This window comes from Ctenopharyngodon idella, chromosome 6 (assembly GCF_019924925.1).
Source record: "Ctenopharyngodon idella isolate HZGC_01 chromosome 6, HZGC01, whole genome shotgun sequence".
Lineage (NCBI taxonomy): Eukaryota > Metazoa > Chordata > Actinopteri > Cypriniformes > Xenocyprididae > Ctenopharyngodon > Ctenopharyngodon idella.
In genome coordinates this window covers 9263291-9286884 of record NC_067225.1, presented here as the reverse complement: position 1 = coordinate 9286884, position 23594 = coordinate 9263291, and the positions used below count along the sequence as shown (strand labels likewise).

At 39.1% G+C, this 23594-nt stretch overlaps 1 protein-coding gene and 1 long non-coding RNA gene across 23 annotated transcripts in view; one reads left to right on the top strand and one right to left on the bottom strand.

Annotated features, from left to right (window-relative positions):
• baz2ba (bromodomain adjacent to zinc finger domain, 2Ba) overlaps window positions 1–23594 on the bottom strand; it is a 101296-nt gene that overhangs the window by 40719 nt on the left and 36983 nt on the right. For all 22 annotated transcript variants that reach the window (XM_051897650.1, XM_051897628.1, XM_051897640.1 and 19 more), the window contains one exon: window positions 8205–8372. In XM_051897650.1, coding sequence (XP_051753610.1) covers window positions 8205–8370 — 166 coding nt within the window. In that variant the 5' untranslated portion in view covers window positions 8371–8372. The remainder of the gene's footprint in view (window positions 1–8204; window positions 8373–23594) is intronic.
• LOC127514620 (uncharacterized) overlaps window positions 15277–23594 on the top strand; it is a 30973-nt gene continuing 22655 nt past the window's right edge. The window contains exon 1 of the long non-coding RNA XR_007930679.1: window positions 15277–23453. This is a non-coding gene — a long non-coding RNA (uncharacterized LOC127514620). The remainder of the gene's footprint in view (window positions 23454–23594) is intronic.

Below are 23594 nucleotides of genomic sequence, written 5' to 3'. Positions count from 1 at the left end.
ATCTTCCACAATATTCTATAAAATATCACAACACCCTCTCCGAGTCCGATAAATCACTTCAATCTCTTGTTTGACATTGTATAGGCTCTCGGCATACATGTAAACACAGAGCTCTTCGTATTAATCATCGTCGTCGTCATCATCATCCAGATTGCATCCTTTCTGGGATCGATCTCCTCTGGCAGCGCTGATGCTGCCCATTGTCTCCTTCAGGAGTCACATGTAATTTCTAAGCTGCATATTTCATGCAAATTCAATTTCCATTAGGGAGCACAGAGAAGAAAGGCTTGAGCGCACCGTTCCGCCAGCGCAGCACCGCGCCAGCTCTCTCTCTTGCACACACACACACAGAGAGAAAAGTGATGATGGGAAATGCAGGACTTTTGCAGATAGCTATAACTCCAGGAGGGACGGAGAGGAGAGGGCCTTGACTTCCCTTTGCTGTTGTTTATGTGTGAAGACTGTAGAAACTGTCTGCTGCATGCAGTTTTTTTGCAGTATTTTTCCCCCAGAGTCCACTTAAAATGTTTGTCCACTTGAAACGTCCATGAAAACAGTCATGATTTAGTTTTACATGACCATTTTCCACTCTCTTTCTGACCCTTGCTACCTTTTAAAAAATAACAGTTGACCTAAAAATAAAAATTGTCATTATTTACTCATGTCTTGTCATAACCCATATGACCAATATGATATAAATTTCCACTGTTTCTCACACAAAATGTCATTGTTCAGCAAATTTTCTCAGACAAAATCCAGTCATTTCCTTAGGAATCCATGCAAAATTCATGCAAGAGGGGAAGATTTCGCCACAGGCTTAAATTGGTTACTCAAATTAGTCATGTTGACCAACAGAAAGCTGCTTTTCTTTTGTAGCTGCATTTCTTCCACATTTAATATAGCAAGTAATTAACAACTTTATCATTATTATACTTAATTTTCCACAGGTCATAAATATCTTTCAGTAGTGTATGAGATGGGGGATCCCCCAAATGAGGTGCCGGATCGGATTTCGGAGGTGCCGGATCCGGTTTGTTTCGGCACAAATTAAGCCCTGGTGAGGTGGTCATGGATTTCAAACCATATTTCTTTCAGAAGCAAAGCCATTTTGTTAATTTTGTAGTATGGTACAAACACTGACAAACCGTACGTTACATTTCCCTGACGATTTATTTATTTATTCAGTCGTTTAGAATTAGAACTAATGACGCTAGTTTTGTGAATAACAGGCTGGAAGGTGTTAACAAAATCCGTTGAATCCTTCAGACAGCCCACTCACCCACTGAACAGTGAGCAGTTTCTCATTCAGTGAAACAGTAACAGGATGTTTTAATGTTGGATGATGTGGAATATTTACCCAGAATCCACTTAATCCAAACCTAATGTATCATTTGCCATTGATGAAAGTCTTTATAAAGTTTTCCTGGCGTATGAGTAGTTTGATTGTGATGCAGCATGGCCTCCAGAAATCAGACAAACACCCCACTGTATCTGTGACACATTTTAATGTTTTGATTATTAAAATGGCATTTATTACAGCAACTTTGAGTCTGTGATTCTTTTTTTGCCAGATTCACTGAAAGAAAGGGCTCAAAGAGTTGTGTGTTAGTGAATAAGTCTACACTGGTCATGCCGTATGTTTGTTTTTGCATGCAGCCAGTTATTTCAAAAGAGCGAGAAAATCCTGTTTTGCATATGCCCTCTTTTAATTAGGCTCTAGAATGGTAAAGAGAATAAAGAAGAAGACTGACAGCTTTCAGTTCCTGAGTCTGAGGCCTGTCCTTTTTAATTCTCACATACACAAATCCAGTATGTTTTGGGGTTTGTCCTGATATAGACAGTGGCGATGAAAGAGGGAAAAAAAAGGACGAAAAGAAGGAGCTTGAGAAGGAGAGAGGCGGATGTGAAGATAAATGAGAGGAAATATTCCCCCAAAGACCATCATCCGCTCCTGCTGGCACACATACACACACACACACACACAAACACACACAGTGGCAGAAACGCCAGTTTCATATTAATGCGCTTTCAGCCGGCAATAATTAAATCAGCCTCTGAGAGGAGCAGAGCAGAATTACCGGATTACCTGATATCCTTCTTATTTTATCTTTCTCCTTCGTTCTCTCTCGCCGTCTCTCTTTCTTCGCTTGTCCCCCACCCCCCCACCAACACACCTTCCCATGTTCTCCATCTTCTGACAAACCGAGCCATCTTGAAAAGCGCCACTGTCCTCCCCCACCTGTCTCCTCGTTCGCTCTCTTATGTGGGATGCGGCGGAAGCCGATTAATGTGCCCTCCGTTTGCATCAATCACATTTCTACAGACAGATCTGACAGCCGACTTAATTGTCTGTGTGTCTGAGGGGGACGGCGAGAAAAAGTGCGAACATGTGGACGCCGTTTGTTCTGAGAGAGGTTAGAATATTCTCGGTTTAAGCCCAGATGCACCTCATTCTCGACCTGAACATCATCTATCGCTCCGGCACGCTTGTGGGCCGGTGATTTAGTGGGACAAAGTGTTAATTGCGTTTAAAGTGGTAATGATAGCGCTGTGAGAACCTGTCGAGGGAAAGTCTCATTCTGAACGTTAATCAGCTCAACTAGGACTGAATTACCGAGGTCCTCTTGTCTGTTTAACCCAGGTAAAATCACTTTAATATGGATCAGTCTTTGTTTTGGGATTTTTGCTCTTTAAAGGGGACCTATAATGCCCCCTTTACAAGATGTAATATAAGTCTCCGGTGGCTGTGAAGTTTCAGCTTAAAATACCCCACAGATCATTTATTATAGCTTGTCAAATTTGCCCCTATTTGGGTGTGAGCAAAAACACGCCGTTTTTGTGTGTGTCCCTTTAAAGGCAAATGAGCTGCTGCTCCCGGCAGCTTTCCAGAAGAGGGTGGAGCTTTAACAGCTCGCGCTTCAGTTGCTCAACAACAACAAAGCTGGAGAATCACAAGCAGCCAAATAGCGATTGTCCATAACGGTGTTCTGTTAAAGAAAATATCTCCCTTTGCATTGAACTTTGAGTGTCGTAACTTTGCAGATGTTGTTTATGCTCTAACAGTAACATTACACACTAACACTAAGTTAAAAAAGTGAAATCATAATCAACCACCCCTTTAAATTAAGCAATATCACACGATAAGGAATGTTACTGTATCACAGGTAATCTCAGCACCGGTGATAGGTTATTCAGTAATACAGCACTCTTGCTTGTGCAATATTGTCCTATATATGCTTTTATACAACTATAACAAGAAGTTAATATTAAGTACTTGGCATTTCAGACACAACATGGCCAGATATTTTATTTTTGCACAGCCAACAAAAATAATCCCAATAGAGGACAAAGCAGGATCAAGTGCTGGAATTCTATGTAGCAATCGCAGACAAGTGAAGTGATGCAAACTGTCCCAGTCCTATTTTATGAAACATCAGCACTCTTGGAATTGAAAACTACATATTTGCAAAACTGACTATTTGGTGGGTTACTGAACAACTAGCTGGCTAACTGGTCTTCAGTATGCCCTGAATAACCAGACTGATTTCAGATTCACCAGTGAAACGCAATGAAAAAGAAAATTATTTGTGTCTAGAGACATGCTGTCTTAAAAACGCTAGTACTGCAAGATAAAGACATTTGACATTCATGTTTGGCTGTAGCAGCAGTGCTTTACATTTAAAGATGCAACGAAATTAGTTTTATAGTGTAAACAGCTAAGACACATGATTAATGAGCTAAAAATATCAAAATTTAGTACTTTTAAAAATGAAGTCAACATCTCTGAGCAAACAGTCAGATGCTAGATATTAGTCAACTAACCTTGCATCTTGACCCCTTCCTACTTTGAATGCCACTTTTCCTTATTAAATTAGTGGACAGAAGCTAACTATTGTGTGGTAAAGAGTTATAGTGGAAAGTGGAATGGATTCAGGAAGCAAGAATCGAACTTGGGTTATGCCCGTTCACATCAAGAACGATAACTATAAAGATAACGATAAAGATGTAATTCTAAAAATCGTTCTTAATATAAAAGAATTAGCACTGTCCACACCACAGCTATAACAATAATGATATAGATAAACAATATCATGGAATCACTTTCAAAGCAATTTTTTTCCAGCTGTTGAAGGCTAAAACACTGACAGCCAATCAGAATCCATTCTAATTTAAGGGCTCGCACATTTAAAATGGCAGACGACATTGCAGAGAAGTTAATCGCAGAGGTCCAGAAAAACCCACCACTGTTTGACAAGTCAAACCCACTTTTCAAGGATACTTTAAAGAAAATGGATATATGGAAAACAATCGGGTTATACCCTCGGAATAAATGGTGAGAAGTATTAACGATTATGCCAGGCTAGCAAACAGTGTAGCATAAAATTACCTCAGGTATCCAACGCAATGTTGACAACATTATTGTCTTACTTCCTTTGAAGTTGCAGTGAAAAAGACTAGGTGTTGTTTTTATTCCACTATTTGACTTCGTCTGCTAAATTCACTGTTAGATCAGATCGATTACACTAGCTATTCTCTCGAAACTTAGCACGCTGAGGACAGCGAAAACATGTTGTACACACTTTGAAACTGCAGCGCGTGAGCTTAGACCATTATCGTCCGTTGGTGTGGACGGAAATATAGTTATCTTTATAGTTATCGTTCTTGGTGTGAACGGACCTCTACCCACATGAGCACCATGTCAAGTGTATCTACCACTAAGCCCATGGCTCCAACTAAAACTAGAGCTTTATTTCTGTAAAAACAGAACAACAAAGAGAGTTGGGTGAGTACTTGAACCCGAATTTTGCTGGGTACTTGAATTTCAAGAGAGACGAGCCAAAGCCGGAATTACATATTCAAAAATCCAAAACTCTGAGGGGAAAAATAGCAGTCTCTCAGCAAAAACAAAAGGTCTCCCTTCACCATCACTCCTCTTGTCGGGCTGGTGTTGAGGTAGAGGAGTGGAAAGCCATGTGGAATATCAACTGTTAATGAGAGTCTCGTCAGAAAGCGACACGGGGCCAAAAACGAAACCAGAGCAGACAGAACGATTTACTAACAGGAAAGAGTCAGTGGAGCCTTACAAACTTCACAGTTTACAGAGGAGAAGAGGATATTTAAGAGTGTCAGGAAGGATGGAGGGAAAGCTGTGTTATTGTGTCTGTGCGTTCACGTGTGCGCGTGTGTTTATGTGAAGGGGGGTGGAGAGTGAGAAGACAGCAGTATTAACAAAGGTCTAGTTAATTGGTTGAGATTCATTAATGCAGCAGCTTTTCAATTTGCAGCCAAAACTGTGAGTGCTAAATCCTGGACGGTGTTTTCACATGCCGAACAATAAGTCAGTAATTATGACAGGAGCAAGTCAGTGGCTTTCTTCAGCCCTGACTGCACCACAGAAAGAACAAAACACAAGAGGGAGGGAGAAGAGATGCTTTATCAGATGGAAAGACTATGGACAGTAAGAAAAATGATTAATAAATAATTTCAATCCTGTTTTCAGGGAAACACATATGGAGATATTTTGCAGAATGTCCTGAGTGCTCTGTTTTATAATGGAGGACTGGGGTAGTAAAGCTCCAAAACGACCAAAAAAAATGGTTTTAACTGATTCTAGGTAAAGATTTAATTTTGCATCCAGCACTCTTGTTCTGTGTTTTAAAGTATCCTATTACTGTTTGACTGAGTAAGAAACCTTTTACAATTCAGTGGGTGAGTGAGCTGCAAACAATGCAGACTGAACTGCGAATTGATTTTGTTAAGCTGTTCAACCGATTCATTGAAAAACATTAGATTAATTCAGAAATCAGCCATCGCTAGTTCTAATTTTAAACAGCCACTAGGGGGCAGTTGCCTAAACACAGTGACTATACCTGCGTTTCCATTACGCTTCAAATTGCGCAAATATAAATTGCGAAGGGAAAATACACCCAGTGGAAACAAAAACTCCCATATATCGCAAAGAAGTTTTTACGCTCGCATGAGGTGGTTTTTCAGGCAATTCGAAAAAGGAATATTTCGCAAAACTGCAACTGAAACAGTTTTTTTGCATTTATAGGTCACCTGGTGTACGTAAAAACCGATCATTCTTTAAAGATGGCGCGGTATGTTTAGACAGAACACTAGACAGTGTTCTTTCTTAAATAAAAGACAAAAGAATTAGGTTTCTAATTGGATTCTAAACAACAAAGAAACCCCTCATGCATGGCTGCTCCCAAGAATAAGGGGCGTTCCTTGCCATTAATGCTCAGATAACACGCCTACGTCTCTTTCGATTAAAAATAATGGCTAGTGCAGTTGCTGTGATATACTTACACCAACTAACATCCATTGCCATGAACGCGAGCTCAGTATTGGCCAGCTCCTGCGTCAGCATTACACGCATGCGTCGTACTGCTCACGTGACCAGACCCGGCCAATACTGAGCCGCCATTCGGACGTAAACACTGAAGCTCTGCAACGAAAATAGTGCAGCAGTATGACGGGGAACAGACGAATTTGATGAATAAAGTTATTTTTGTTATGTTTTTGCGCACAAAAAGTATTCTCGTCGCTTCATAACATTAAGGTTGAACCACTGGAGTCACGTCGACTGTTTTAACGATGTCTTTAGTACTTTTCTGAACCTCAAAAGGTGCAATGTCATCAAAAATATCCTAATTTGTGTTCTGAAGACAAACGAAGGTCTTACTAGTGTGGAACGACATGAGGGTGAGTAATTAATGACAGAAATTTCATTTTTGGGTGAACAAACCCTTTAAGTACTAGTCTGATCAACTAGCAGATATCCAAGGGGTAATCAGTCTTACTTACTTTTCAGATTTAAATTCGACCAATCTATCTGTTTAATTAACTTACTTAAAGGTATGACCATTCTTAAAGACAAAAGTTAGATGATTAACTTGTAAGACTATGGAGTCTAAGCAGCTTTGCAACTGTCCAACAGAAAATACCAGATATGTGAATGAATTGCTTAAATACTGAAATGTAACGCTGCAATGTCCAGCTAAAATAGCTTTAAAAACTAATTATTTAAAAACTAATGACACTTTGTTATGCAGTAATGTTGTTAAACTAATAGCTTCACTATTTGTAGTGATGCTACTAATGCAGCTTTTCGAGGTATAGTTCAGACAAAAATGTAAATTCTGTCATTTATATTTCCAAACCTTTCTTGCTGTGGAACACAAAAGGTTTTGTCTGTTTTTAAGTCGTTATCTGCTGAATAAAAACTCATTATTGTAGTGTCAAATTTAAATATGGTGCTTAAGACGTGTTTGACAACAAACAATGCCAATGACATTGGTTCTCACAAATCTAACAGCTGATGTCAAATGTGGTCCGATCACAAATAGAAGCGCTATTTTGAACTGATTAAGATTCACTAGCTGTGGCCGTTCGAAACCCGAAACACTTACGTTCATCTTTAAAAGATATTTTTAATATTCTGTCAAGTAAGTGTCAAGAAGTACAAAATATATATAAAGATAATTACATATAACAAATCAAGCAGTTTAATCCAAATCTTCTGAAAAGACATGATTGCTTTATATGATGAGCAGATTGAATTTAGACACAGATACATAAAGCACATAAATGAAAGATCAATCGTACTTGCTTCACGCACAAGAACCAATGAGGTCTGTTTTCACGCATCAAGCAAACCCTTTAATAGAGTCATGTGTTCTACTTTTATGGTGCTTTTTTGTCCTTCTTGGCCCAAATACTAATTGCAATAAAAGAGGAGTTTGGACACTTTGGACATAAAATCTCCTTTTGTGTTCCTCGGAAGAAATAAACCAAAGTTTGGAACGACTTGAGGAAGAATAAATGATGACAGAACTTTCATTTTTGGTTGAACTATCCTTTTAACAGAGCAGACTGTGAGAAAGTGAACACTTGTGCCTTATCAGACAAGACTCAATCAGCAGAGAAGATTTGCGCTTTATCACATGTCATTCAGAGAGAAAAAAAAATGATGCTTCAACAGACAAGAAGAGAGGTCCCTGAAGACATCAGTCTCCGATCTGCTGCCAACCTAAACTGGGAGACATGCTCAAAGCGCTCCTGTGTGTGTGTGTGTGTGTGTGTGGAAATGTGCTGCCGTGTGATTGTGCGTGAGTTTTGACTGAGCACTTTTCACACTGTAACAATAAGCAACCCTTGCGTCAGGGCAGGAAAGAGCATGTGTGTGCGCGAGTTCTTACCGCATGTGCCGAGCGAGGCCGTGACTCCGTGGTTCAGGCTGCTCTTGGCATTGGAGGCTGCTGTGGATGAGGAAGAGGAGGAAGAGGAAGATGACGTCGAAGAGGTGGCGGCGTGGACGGAGGCCGGGGTGGCGGAAGGCGAGGCCAGCCGTTCTGCAGACTCCATATCTGTCAAGCACAATCCAATCGATAATTAGAGCGAGTTCTCGCACGCACACACGGCCTGCCACTCTTCCTTTCACATCTCACTTGCCATGAACAATATTTCTATTTAACACCAGTCAGTCTCCTTCACACACACACACACACACACACACACACACGTCTGCTGGTAAGACGAACCAACCCCGTGAGCGTATTTCTGCAGGACCACACATTAACGTCCCGTTTGGGCAGAGGGTTTGCTCAGCTTGTCACGTTAACCATTCATTCACCGTCGAGACCCTCTTCAATAGGATAGAAAAGAGGCTGACACGGGCTCATACACATTCACACACGCACACACGAAGTGAGCAGCGCGTTGATTTACAAGACTATTCACAGTCATTTTTACACAGCGTAAAACAAGCGTTCTCACACTTGATGTGCTTAACAGGCAAATTATGCCTTTAACTGTTTCTGTGGAGATTTCACAGTTTGGAGAGACGCATATTAAAGACAGTCACACGCAGCCAGCATATACACACACAAAAACCCCACAAGCGTTCTTGAATTTCTTTTTCCCCTCCTTAAAACATACTATATCCGTATATACTTTAATTAAACCCATGAAAATACAATTAACAGCCATTAGCGTGTGATTTCAGTATGTAGATTTTTACAGAAAGAATCCCGACTGCTGGAGACGAGTGAACTGTTTATATGTTTAGAAATTTTGAGTTTGGTCGCATGTCCGCACAGATGCTAATCTCACAAGGAGATTTCGCTGTGGGAAGCGACAGAGAGTGGCACGGTGTAGCACACACGGCTTTGTTATTCTGTCATTATATATAAACACTCGTGGCCTGTTCCCTGAGCTGCTCTTCTTGTATGTCTCTGCTACACACACTCACAAACACACATGCATACACACTCCGATTAGATCTCAGAGATGGAAACGTCCACAGAATATCAACTAACAGCCCTCGCCCAAGAGCAATGCCGAAACCAACACACACACACACACAATGAAAGTTTCTGCATATTGGCGTAAACAGTGGCAAAGGCCACAATCTGCCATGGCGGTTGTTATCCTCCCTTTCTTTCGCTCCACCTGTCCTTCACTCTCTCTTCTTTTGAATCATCCTTCCATCTCTGCTTTCTAACCATTTTCCCCTCACTCATACCCTGCCTCCAAATGTCAAAGGTCATCAGGTCATGACCCTGCCAACTCAAGTTCATGGCAGGTTATTCTAAATGAATGCTAGCTTGAAATTCTACACTCTTAAAGGTGCAGTGTGTAAATTTTAGGTGAGGTTGCAAATTGCTCAGTCCACCGCTCACCCCTCCTATTCGAAGCACATAGAGAAGCTACAGTGGCCGACACAGGACAAAGATGTCGTCGTCTGAGACAGCAGAGAGTAGCCAGTCAAACAATAAGGTTTCTTCTTACTTCTAATAAAGAACGGTCTCTGCTTCTAATAAACCAGACAACTACTACTACTACTACTTCTTCATTCATATTCAGCGTAGTGACGATGCAAGCTGCCTCTAAAAACGGCAATGAAGAAGAACAACAGTGACGAAACACGCTCTGTAGAGCAGTTTGTCCATTTAGGGCTGCTGTAGAAACAAGTCGCTATTTTGCGCCAGCATAATATGTAAGGGGACCCGCAATGTATGTAGAGAAATAGCTCATTCTAAGCTAATAAAAACACAATGGTTCATTATGTAAGGTCTTTATACGCCACTAAAAACATAGTTATGTATATTATATTGCATTTCTGTCAATAGATCCTCCTAAAATTTACACACTGCACCTTTAAGGCCCGTCCACATCAAGAACGGTAACTATAAAGATAACTATATTTGCGTCCACACTAATGAATGATAACGGTCTGTTTATTCTAAGCTCACCTGCTGCAGTTTCAAAGTGTGTACAACATGTTTTCGCTGTTCTTGTTGCATTTACACTGCTTTAACCAGCAGATGTCCTCAGCATGCTATGTTTCGAGTGAATAGCTAGTGTAATCGATCTAATCTAACAGTGAATTTAGCTGACAAAGTCAATATAGTGGAATAAAAACAACTAGTCTTTTTCACTGCAACTTCAAAAGGAAGCAAGACAATGTTGTCGAAACTAGCACTGGATAACTGAGGTAATTTTATGTTACACTGTTTGCTAGCCTGGCATATATCGATAATACTTCTCACTATTTATTCCAAAGGTATGACCAATTGTTTTCCATATATCCATTTTCTTTAAAGTATCCTTGACAAAGTTGTCAAACAGTGGTGGATTTTTCTGGACCTTGGCGATTAACTTCTCCGCAATGTCGTCTGCCATTTTAAATGCGCGAGCCCTTAAATTAGAATGGATTCTGATTGGCTGTCAGTGTTTTATCCTTCAACAGCTGGCAAAACATGTTCTGAAAGTGATCCCATGATATTGTTTCTCTATATCGCTATCGTTATAGCTGTGGTGTGGACAGAGCTATTCTTTTATATTAAGAACGATTTTTAGAACTATATCTTTATCGTTATCTTTATAGTTATCATTCTTGGTGTGAATGGGCCTTAATTCATAAAATTTAATAAAAAATTTTTTATTAAAATAAAATGTATTAAAACAAAATCCATAAAATTATCAAATGATGGGAACCCCTAAAATGCTCCTGAAAGAATCCTCTATATATTTTCTAATATACCCTAAATATTCGGCCAAACACTGCTCAGTGGAAACTGCTGTGACGTAAATCACAAAAGAGCACACATCAGATAAGACATGGAAACACCGACACACAGTAATAAAAAAAAAGGAAAAAATGTTGCAACTCACTTCATACACACACATACAGCAAATGATATAAAGACTGAGGAAAAACTTTAATTTTCTAAAATGCACAACCATGTCTGACACATGAGATATAAAATATAAAAATTAAATTATATTATATAATTCAGTTTAATGTAACAAATTATATAATATGAAATGTATAGGTTCTGTACACTACCGTTCAAAAGTTTGGGGTCGTTGAGAATTTGTTTTTTGTCTCCTATGCTTACCAAGCCGCATTTATTTGATCAAAATACAATGAAAACAGTAAAATTGTGAAATATTATTACAATTTAAATGACTGTTTTCTATTTTAATTTATTTTAAAATTCCTATGAAGGCAAAGCTGAATCTGCAGCCATTACTCCAGTCACATGATCCTTCAGAAATCATTCTAATATGCTGATTTGGTGCTCAATCTTACTATAATCAATGTTGAAAACAGTTGTGCTGCTTAATATTTTTTAGAAACCATGATAAAAAAAAAAAAAAATAAATTGTATTCTTTAATTAATAGAAAGTTTGAATAGAACAGCATTTACTAGAAATAAAAATCTTTTGTAGCATCATAAATCACTGTCACTTTTGATCAATTTAACACATCCTTGCTGAATAAAAGTATTAATTTGTATATATAGTAAGTGTATATCATCTACCCATCTACCTCTCTCCAGCTACTCACTTAGCCTGATTACCTTAAACATTAACGGTAACAGAAGAGGGCCTCAAAATAATTCATAACAACAACCATGATTACTGCAATAATGGTATGCCGGGGTATTTAAGGATCCAATCCTGACTTAATTATCAGAAATTAAAACAGCTTTAGCATCAGAATTAGTCTGATTTTATAGCTAATTAGCCATCTTCCACTGTGGCACTGGAAGGCAGGCATCGTAATCTCCGTGAGCTGCGTAATTAATTTGACTTGGTGCACGCGGCCAATGAGATTGTCGGAAAAAAAAAAAAAACAGCAGGTCCCGGATTCTGCGATTGAGTGAATCATATGCTAATCGCGATCTGGGCGCTTTACGGGATACGTTTAGTCCGAGCAATATGGACGACACCTCCGGCTATCCAGCCAGCTGGGAGAAACGTGAGCCCGATTCCCACGAACGTGCTTCCAGAGAGAGACACTACATAAAGCTGTGTGTTATTTAATTTAACCCGAAAATCAATCATACACTCCTGAGGCAGTGAAATATACTGCTGAGGTTGCGGTGTTTGGAAGAGTGTGTGAGTAATTGTGTACGTTTGTATGTGTGGAAAATCAGTGAGAGACAGACATGGCATAGATTGTGTGTTTATTCATAATGCTGCATATCTGTGTGTGTGTGACCCACACTTCTCACTTGTTATGGCCCGTGGTAACAGATGGCCAATGCTAGCCACGCTAATCTGCCAACAGAGTCGTCAGCATGGATCAGTGCTAATCAGAGCGCGCCAGCAACCACACCGACACAAAGACTCCATTTTCTTCAACCAGCGCACGCTCAGCACAGGCCTGTCACCTTCCTGGTGACCTGCGGCAGGGGAACAGTGACCTTTGACCTTATATCGCTGTTAATTCCCAGCTGCAGCGGCATAAATGCTCGTTGCTACAACCGGTAAGTACACAGGACGCAGAATGCATGCTATTTCACGAGGGCGTGAGATTCTGGTTAACGAGTGTCCAAACACATCCATCTCCTCGGCCCTTCTGACTCATTGATTGGCCGCAGTGCTGCGTCGCCATTGGCTGGAGCAGCTTTCCTGAAGCGTGAGATGGCTTCGCCTGTCGCAAGACATGGTTGCTTGGTGACACTGGCAGTCACACCACCGTCAGCGTCCCAGGATGCACAGAGAGAGAGAGAGAAAGAGAGCATGTACGGCATCGTGTTAAAAACACCAGTCTCTAAATCAAGGAGGGGAGGGCGGATGGAGAGGAGAAATGATATGTGGGCGGTGGCCTGTACAAAGAGGTGTGGGATTCACCTTTCTTTCTTCAGCCGTCTCAGTTGTGAGTTGTGAGAGGGTATTAGATTTTATGTGTGTGTGTGTGTGTGTGTGTGTGTGTGTCCTGCCACATGGATGAATAATCTAGAGGTCTTTAAGAATAGCAGGGTGGCAGGGTCGAACTGATAAAATTGATTTCCGAGCGCTAAAAGCTGTGAGTTTCAGCCGTGTCCGTTCGAGCAAAATGGGAAATTCTACAACTCCGATCATGAGCCAAAACGTCCAGTTTATCCTAACGCAAGGAGACAGATGCCATTGATCACGTCAGTGCACCTTTCCACGGTAACAAACATCACCCTTGTGCTACACAGTATCAGATAGTGGAAACTCAAAGGACGGGAACGTGATTTAAAGCTGTAAAATGTGTGCAAGAGTGTGTGTGTCTTTGCGTGTTATGAGTAACCAGAGACCAGCAGCTCAACCCACACCCAAACAAAGGGCCCGTGACAGATGGTGGAAAGCTGCATGCTGGGATACTTCGGCCTTTCGTCCGTGAGCTGTTCTGTGGTCCAATAAGGAGTTACCAGATCCGCTTCCACAGCAACAAAGATCAGCAGATATACCGAGCGGATCGTCTGCCCAAACAATGCCACACAAACAATGCAAAATGAGACCTGATGGACACACACAAACACACACACACACACACACACACGTATATCGCTGTCCTACAAGGGCACATCTTATAAACTGTTTGTGGCAAAGTGTGTTAAAGGAGGAATTTTCCACTCCTCATAAGCAAAGCGGCTTTCTTCACATGCGAAATGGCGGATGCTTTCGTTCTGAACTCATGATCTCTCTTCTTAAGTCAACTGGAAAGCATCACACACACATTCCTTTAGGCCGGCTGGCGCTGACACACACACACACACACACACACACACACACACACACACACAAAACAGAAGCTGCTAGTCACGCCCACACTTGTAGTTGTTGTAGTGCATATAAAGCAGCTACATTTAGCCCTAAGACAGGGATGGATCCATTCACACACACACACGTCTCTCAGAGAAACTTTTTCCTCAGACACACACACACACACACACACAGTGAACTAGTATAACAGCGCTGCTCTCTGCCTTGTATAACTATGTTTAGGAGTTTAAGAACTAATAAATCTATCAAATGAACAAGCTCTGATTTGTCGTCTGGCACACTGAGCAGTCACATTGAGCTGTGGTGCTCATACAGGGTGATTCGAGTTTGATTCCAGTTTACTTTTACGCCACATCTACTGTGTCAGCTGTGCAGACAAGGCTTTGAAAAATGCCAAAAATAAAGGATTTTTAGAAATTATATTATTATACAAAATAATATACATAATATTTTAATAAACTATAATAAATATAATTTATAATAAAAAACTAGTAAATTAATTTTATTATAAATAATATAATGTGTAATATTTATTTGATAAAATCTATGCAAAATTACATAGGCTTTGAGAAAATTAATTAAACTTTAAACTTAAATTTGTGTAAAAATTAAAATTATATAATATACAATGATTATAAACATACATAATACACTTTAATATCAACTATAATAAATTACTTTATAATAAATAATGTATACATTTATTTTATTATAAATAATATATTTTTAATAATAAAATAAGGTTGAGAAAATATTTGTGTATAAATGAATTAAATCATTTAAAATATTATTTATAATTATAAATTATATATTTTAAACTATAATGAATATAATTTATAATAAATAATTTAGAAATGTATTTTATTATAAATAATAAAAATTTATATATTTTGATAACAATAATCAAAACAAGGCTTTGAAAAATATGTAAACATTCAATTTAAATTAGAAAATAATTTAAAAATATTTATAATTATTACTTATATTATAAAATATATATACATTATATTTTTTATATAAACTATAACAAATAACATTTATAATAAATAATTTATACATTTATTTTATAATAAATAATGTATATTTATAATAATATATGCAAAACAAGGCTTTGAAAAATATGTAAACATTCAATTTAAATTAGAAAATAATTTAAAAATATTTATAATTATTAATTATATTATAAAATATATATACATTATATTTTTTTATAAAAACTATAACAAATAACATTTATAATAAATAATGTATTTTTGTAATAGTATATGCAAAACAAGGCTTTGAAAAAAACATGCAAACTCTAAATTTAAATGTGTGTGTACATAAATATGTTGAACAAGGCATTCAGGCAATCGATTTCCTCTTGCAGCTACTTGATACAGGCTTTATCAAATTTCTGGGGATTGTACATAATTGCGTCTTTCTCACTTGCATAGACATACTGAAAAAGCAAGCTCTGTCACCTGCACCTCTTCACCTCATCATTTCCTGTTCTCGCTATACTGTCTGTATGAGTAACAGTGTCAAAAACAGTGGCTAACTACTTTGACAATTGTCAAAGTTTAGGAACCACACACACACACAAAAAAAAAAAATCACTATGTACAGTCCACAATTATCTAAAAAAAATCAATGTTAATTTATGAGCTCCATTCCCGTCTACTTAATGACCGCCTGACCTCTCTTACAAAACATGAGTCTGACGCACAGATAATCAGCCGTCTGACTGCCAATGAGACGTGCAAGCTGACTGGTCAGTTCAGAGGCACACAAAGAGTCTCACAGGATTCACCGGCATTCTTTGACCTCCGGAAGATCCCAGTGGGACCATTGAGGATCATTAGATGTTTAGCTTGCCACAGCATGCTCAACGTGTGTGTATATGTTTGTGCTGTAATAAGCGTGTGCGCAGGTGTCTTACACTCCAAGTAAGCGACGTGACAAAACTAGATCGCTCTAATTTACACAAAAACTACTGATCTAGGTTTGTCGCACACTGCAAGTGAGCAGCGACACGCAGACGACACACCGTTAGAAAGAAAGACGAGAGAGAGTGTTAATGTGTGTGTGTGTGTGTGTGTGTGTGTGTGTGTGTGTGTGTGTGTGTGTGTGAGAGAGTGAGTGAGAGAGAGATATTTTGTCCTTTACTGAAGCCCATTTCTTATTCACTCCGGAGGCAGCGGATCCGGCAAAAACCGGATATATTTAGACACTCCATTACAGAGAGAGCTCTGTGTGTGTGTGTGTGTGTGTGTGTGTGTGTGAGACATGCTCAATGTCCCTATACAATCTCCATTAACATCCACACAAACACGTTCTGCAAATCTACACAAATACAAGCACATGCGAGTCCACACACACACACACACAGCATGTTACACATGTTCCATCCGAGAAGTGTTCACACACACAAATGGCATTCATATATGCATTCACTTTCACATTACAACACGCATACACACAAAAACAGACAGAAACATAATTACACTACGTACACTTTCATCACTTCACTTCTTCTCTCCATCAACCCACTGATCTATACCTGTATTACCGTCATAAACATGATTTACAGCTCTGCAAAAGAGGAACACACATCCTCCCCTCCCCTCGTCTCCTGTGTTTGTATGTGTGTGTGTGTATGTGTGTGTGTGTGTATATGTGTGTTTACATTGACAAAAGCATAAACCTGATGAGAAAATCCATCTCCTGTTTCAGATCGGACAGAGCAGAAATATCTTCTATTGATCACTGCAAAACAACCATCAGCTAAGAAAACAGCCATGATTGGCGAGACAGGCATGCAGTTCCACACCACTCTCCCTGTAGACTCTGTAGTGTGTGTGTGTGTGTGTGTGTGTGTGTGTGTGTGTGTGTGTGTGTGTGTGTGTGACAGTGTCTAGCTCTAGGGATGATTTAAACATTCAAAAGGGAGTAAAATCAGCGTGTCAGTGCTATAACACAAGAGTCATCATATTTCTACATGGAAAGGGTGATGGAAGTGGCGTCTCAAATAAAAGTGCGCAAGGAGGAGAGGGAGAGAGACAGAGAGTGGGTAGAGAAAATGAGAATGAGAAAAGGCAGCAATTAATAAGTTATAGATTAGTTCTTTGAATAACTTTGCATTATTCATTGTGGGGTTATGATGATAACTGAAATTAGAGATTCATTTTCAGCTAGAGAGAGAGAGAGAGAGAGAGAGAGAGAGAGAGAGAGAGAGAGAGAGAGAGAATGGGGTGATGTGTTGAGGCACCAGTCCCACAAAACGAAAGGAAATAGTAAGACACGGCAAAGCTCCGGTCCCCCCAAACTACACACACACACACACACACACACACACACACACACGGTCCAACGTTAACAATCAGCAAGTGTCAAATGTGAGTAAAAGGTGGCTTTTATGAACAACAAAAGGGTTATTTGAAAACTTTACAAAGAATAAGTGATTTACTGTAGGCGATTCAAATCAATCACATGTACAAACATCTTGTATCACTGGAATATATACACATTAAGTATAATATCTGAACAGAAACTGGAGGTGCCAATATAGGTAAATTGATTAAACAATTTATTTTGTGTTTCTGGTTGGTTCAAGAGCTGTATGTCCTTCAATAAAAACAATAGTCATTGGTGGGAAAAAATAAATAGGTTTTAATTAATTATTGTATGTTTTTAGCATTTTAATTAAGCTATACTACTACTAATATTAATAATAATTAATTAATGAATTAATTAATAAAGTCCTCTTGCAGTCCCATAGGGAGCCCCTGCCCACTAGTTGAGAATCACTGATCTAGGATAACTTAAGTTTTTTTACTTCAGAACTTCAAACATATGTGGAATATTCTTTTCATAAAGCCAACCAGACAAAAATATAAGGAACAAAACCACAAAAGTTCTTGAAGGTTTGAGACAGGTGCAGTTTGACTGGCTCTCCTCATGTATGATGCTACAATTTACACAATAACCTTCACTGTTTGTCTAAATATGCAAATATTTAAACAAAACAGACAGCTATATAATTCTATTATCATAGGGACAATTTATTTTTTATCAATTACATTTTTATTTTTTTATTTTTCAACTTTATCTGGAGAGTACAGTATAGAGTAGACAGGAATCAATGTAGGAGAGAGAGGGGGATGAGATTTTAGGGTTTTAGGGATCTTTTTTTTTTTTTTTTTTTTTTTTTTTTTACAATTTTGTATGTGAACATAAAATGAGTTCTGACCATCTCAGAAGTCTGCTGGGCAGTTCACTTAAAAGAAGCTTTTGAAGAAGGGATTGTAAATTGTTTCACTTCTTTTCACATTTGTGTGATTCAAAATATAAAGTGGGGTCAGAGACAGCCAGAGACCACAAGTAAAAATTCTTTTATTTAGCATTTTCCTAATTTAATTTTTTTTAAAAAAAGATGACAAATTGTAATATTAGCATTACAAATTGAGTGAAATTTTACTGAATGGAAAAAAAGCTTGTTTTTGCCACTAAATAAAAAAATAAAAAAGGTAATTGCAATTTTTTATCTCACAATTCTGACTTTTTTCTTGCCATTGCGAGTTTTAAATCATGCAATTTTCCTCAGAATTCTGACTTTTTTTCCTCTCAATTGAGAGTTGTGACTCAAAAAGTCACAGTTAGCTTTTCTATTATTTAATGGCGAAAACAAGCTTCCATAAAAATCTGATAAGTGACCAGGAGCAAAATATTAGCTTCATTTTGATTTATTATTTTTTTTTAATTTTTCAAAAATGTTTAAAGTAGATATGCAAGAGAACCAATGGACCAATGCAAGAGAGAGAAAAAAAGAATTATATTAGATTTTCAATATGGTCTCAGACCTTTAAACAGGTTACCATGCAAAAATAACACATACACTAGGACAAAGTTTGCAGGAAGGGGAAGTTTCCTCCTGCAGTCACAATATAAAACAACTGACACTGAGGTCATGTGATCCTGACTAGTTGACACACTTCAACTAGAGCATCAACTAGAGGTGAACCTAGACTGTTTCAGTACAACCCCGAGTCTATAAATCAAAATGCACGCAAACAAACATTGACAATTTACATAATTAAATAAGAGTCAAGTTCAATTTATTCAAGTCATTTGTGTTGTTCTAGGGTGTGTGTGTATGTGTGTGCGTGTGTGCGCATATGCGTGCAAAGGCAGAAATACAGTCTCTGAGACAGACAGACAGACGGTTGCAAATTAAACAAGAACTATGGCTGCTTGAGCAATTTTTGGTTTAAATATTGTCATTCTCTTGTTCACACCCTGTCTCTCTCTCTCTCTCTCTCTCTCTCTCTCTCTGGCCTCCAGACTTAATCCAGAGCTGTCTAACCATCTGCCTAATTTTAGCTTAAAACGCACACTGAAGTTTCCTCCTCTGCTCTGTGCATCACACCCATGTCATATGATCCTTTTATGCAGCCGTGACCTCCTCAGACAGACCAGTCTGAAAACGGCCCACATCTGCGCACCCAAACACACTCCCTGCCCATCTCCGAGTCTGGGCCTGCTCGACTGTACCGGCAGCCTTCCAGAGAATTCTCCAAGTGCCAGGACGAACACATGGTGACAACCGTAACAATATTTCAAGGCGATTACGATTACCAAGAGCTCTGGCGACAAACAGGCGTTGGATTACGCCGTTACTGCGCCTGATCTTTAAAACAAAGGTGGGCTAAGCCGTGGAAACCGCGTGGAATCCCACGCACATGTAGAAAACATGTACACAAGAGCAGAACGTGCGACTAATCTGGGAGGACTAAATGGGTCTGCCTCGAGCTGTCAATCATGCACCGTGTGGGAGGAGTCAGCCGCGGGGTCAGGGAGGATGCGGTCGGAATTTATGAGGGAATGATGGCATCGTCAAGGACTGTAGGCAAGCAGGCGGTTCGGGGGGGCGTCAAGGCCGAAGGACACGCGGAGGATACGGAACACAGAGTCTGATCCGCAGACCTTCCCAGGCCCTGGATTACACCACAGCCCACCCGTTTGCATCAGCCTCTCTCCCTCCAGAGAAAGAGAGAGGAGTTGACAGGAAAGAAAGTGGAAAGAGGAGCAAGAAGGGGCGGAAAGGACAGAAACATAGTGAGAACGGATGAGAATAGCTGCTCGCGTGATTTTTCTGTGGGTTGCTGGGTTTGAGTAGGACAGCGGGACCGAGTTGAAGTAAAGCAGACTAGACTGGCCCGAATCCTTCAATCCTGAACACTGACTAACTTTGTTCCAAAACCTAATGAGCTGCCTACATAGAGAGCATGCTAATGCATCATAGATGCACTCCTGACACAAACACCGTTCTAATAGGTAGTAATTATGCTGCCTTCGAAGATGCATTCCATGCATCCAAATATGCCTACCTCCCTACTAAACATAGGTGAAAACAGTATGTGAAATTAGTAGGATGTCTGAATTTATAGTATTCATAAAACAGGAGGTGAAAAGTGAGCATCTGATGGACACCTATGAGGGTACCGGAGAGGAGTTGTGAATGGCATAAGCGACAGAAGACGCATGACAAAAAGACATGGCAGGTTTAGTATGTCCAGATTTCAGTCATACTACAAACATTCACACTATATATAACATACTTTAACTGTTGCAAAGTTCACACCTACAAATGTAGCACCTACTCAGACGGTATGAAATTTTGGTCAAATTCTAAGCTAGTATCGTATCATTTGCAGAAGACAATGCCAAGATGCATCGTGACAAGCTCAACAGAAATGTTCATTATACACAATCATTTAATGGCTCATTACTGTTTTATCTAATATTTGTGTGTGCTATATATTTCTATTCTTATTACAGTAATGAGCTTAGTTAGCTTACTAACATGCTAATGCCAAAAAGAGAAAATACAAATTTGTGTGTACTGCACTCGATGACCTTCTCAACGGTATTCAGGTGTGTAGTATGAATACAATCCAGACATACTACATCCACCATGTTAGCATTGTCATGTCACCTATGATGTCAGCCACATCATTGGACATTTTACGGTCCACAAATTGGAAAATGCATATAACATAGCATGAATACTTCAGAATCTTGGAATAAGCATTAAGTACAGCTAAAAGTACAGCTAAAAGAGACAAATCACTGGTTTTGTTGACAACAGTATGTGCATTAGATAGCCTGAAGCATACAGATATTTTAACATGATACAGGTTTCTTTAAACATGATATCAATTGAAGAAGATACATTTTTGACCCATTTTTTGCCAATTTAAATGAATTAAAACTGAAATTTGAAGATTTTGGTCTTTCCCATTCAAGTACATATTAGCTATACTTTACAATTATAATTAGCTATGTTTACAAGTGCACTGTCAGAAGAAAATTTGCACCTTGTCACTTACGTAGTACCCTCAAAAGGACAACTCTGTACCATGTGTCTACCCCTAAAAGGTTCATATTAGTACTTTCGAGTAGTAATATGTATCCTTAACCCTTTCAAATGTCACCGTCCAGCTAGCGGGACGCTTGGCGCTGTTTTTATTTATCGCCTTTTTTCGCATCACATATTTCAGTAATCATCATAAATTAGGTATCATTCGAAGAGCTTAAAAACACAGCATTCATCCTGTAAAAAAAAACGTTTTGAAATTGGACATTGCATTACTATGGAAATGGTACTTTAAATCATTTTAGCGGGCTGCTCCCCCTTGTGGGCGTTGTCATGTTTCATATTACAACATTTATTTTAACTACTTTATATCATCAGAATGGTCTGAATTTCAAGCTTTCATATTTGGCATCTGTTTTTTGATAGAAGTGATATTTGGACAGAAATTGATTAATTTCAATGGAATGTGGGTGACACGGGGTGGCTTTTTTTTTTTTTTTTTGGTACAACACCTAAACAAAATCTCATGGGAACTTCAATTTTTGTGATATCAACTTCAAATTTGTAACACAACTTGGTTAGACATATGGCTTTAATTTTATATCAATTTTAGAGTAAATCTTGTTTTGTAAAATATATATTTTATATAAAACAAACTTTTCGGTGAGTACATTTGATTTACAGTACTTTTTCATACTTTCAATTTTTGAAGTGCTTTCACTTCAGCAACTGCTGAGTGTCTTCTTTAAAACAAGTCCAAACTTAGGTCTATATTCTAAAGCATTCTTGAATTAAAACGATTTAAGTTTGGATAGTGCATTTTCACATCTATGCTCAGGGACTACTATGAACCTTTTAGGTGTAAATATGGTAGAAAGATGTCTCTTCGAGGTAACCGCCCCAGTGACGAGCTGTTGTGCCCTGTAAACATTTTTTGCAGCCAAGAGAACAGACTTGTTTAAATCAACCACTTACAAAGTTCCATTTGTGTTAGAATGCAGCCGCCTATGTAGACATTAGAAAGGGTTTTAAAACAGAGCAAGGCCCCATCGAAGATGTGCTGATCTGGATGGAGAGATCACGCTAAAAGAGAGGGTCTAAGAGCTGAGACAGAGAGATCATATTAAATGTGTAGTTGTGCACTGGAGGTGTAGCAGCCGCAATGTATTTGTGTGTAATGAGCTCATGTTCTGTTGTCCTAGCTAAATAAAGCCTGAAGGCACCATCTCTCTCTCTCTCTCTCTCAGTCTCGGACTTTTCCATCCACCTCTCTCTCCACCTAAAATGCTGTCTTTGTTTTTCCTTGTTCTTTTTTAGAACAGAGCTTCTTTCTTTAGTTAACGTAATGGCATAATTAGGCATTCGTTTAAAGAGATAGTCTTTTAGCTTTATGCATTCTCTGAGTCTCTCAGAGCGCCTTCCGCACGGCTCGTTCCTTCCCAACAGAAAGCCAATTATGTGAAGTTTATGTGGCTTTGCAAGCCAAATATAGGCAAGACCGTTCATCTCTGATGATAACATGCATGAGTCATAATGTGTGTGTGTGTGTGTGTGTGTCTTTGTGGTTGCGCGAGTGTGTCAAGTTACGAAGACACCCATGGTGCATCTAATGAGATGAATGTCGCTTATTTATTTATTTGTTTGTTTACTTATACACAACTTTTAGAGAGCTGTATAAATACTTTCTGATAAAAGATTGCTGTTGTGTTGCTTTATCCAGTGGGTCAAAGGTCACTGACAGCCAGCAGACAGACAGAGCTGGAATCTGATTGGCCGTTTCATCATCAGTCTGTAACAATGACCTGCTTCATCTCAACTGATTTGTCCTGGACACCGATTCCAGTTATTTTTCATTCAAGACAGATTATCTATCAGCGACAGAACACATTAAAGGCACGGGATCAGTTAAAAGCACCCAGCGTGCGGACACACACGCAGCAGGTGAGCAGCCAGCTGTCATATCCTCACGCCTAGTCCAGGGAACATCGCTCTGACATTTCAGGAGCGGCAGAGACAGCCGAGCGGAGCTGTGTGAAATGGCGGCGTGAGTGTGATCTCCAGACACACACACACATATACACACAAGTGCGGTGGATTCAGGGGTTTGAAATGGCGACCGGACTGCCATCTCTTCATAATCACTCAAACCCACACACACACGCTTATCCACCCACTCATATACACA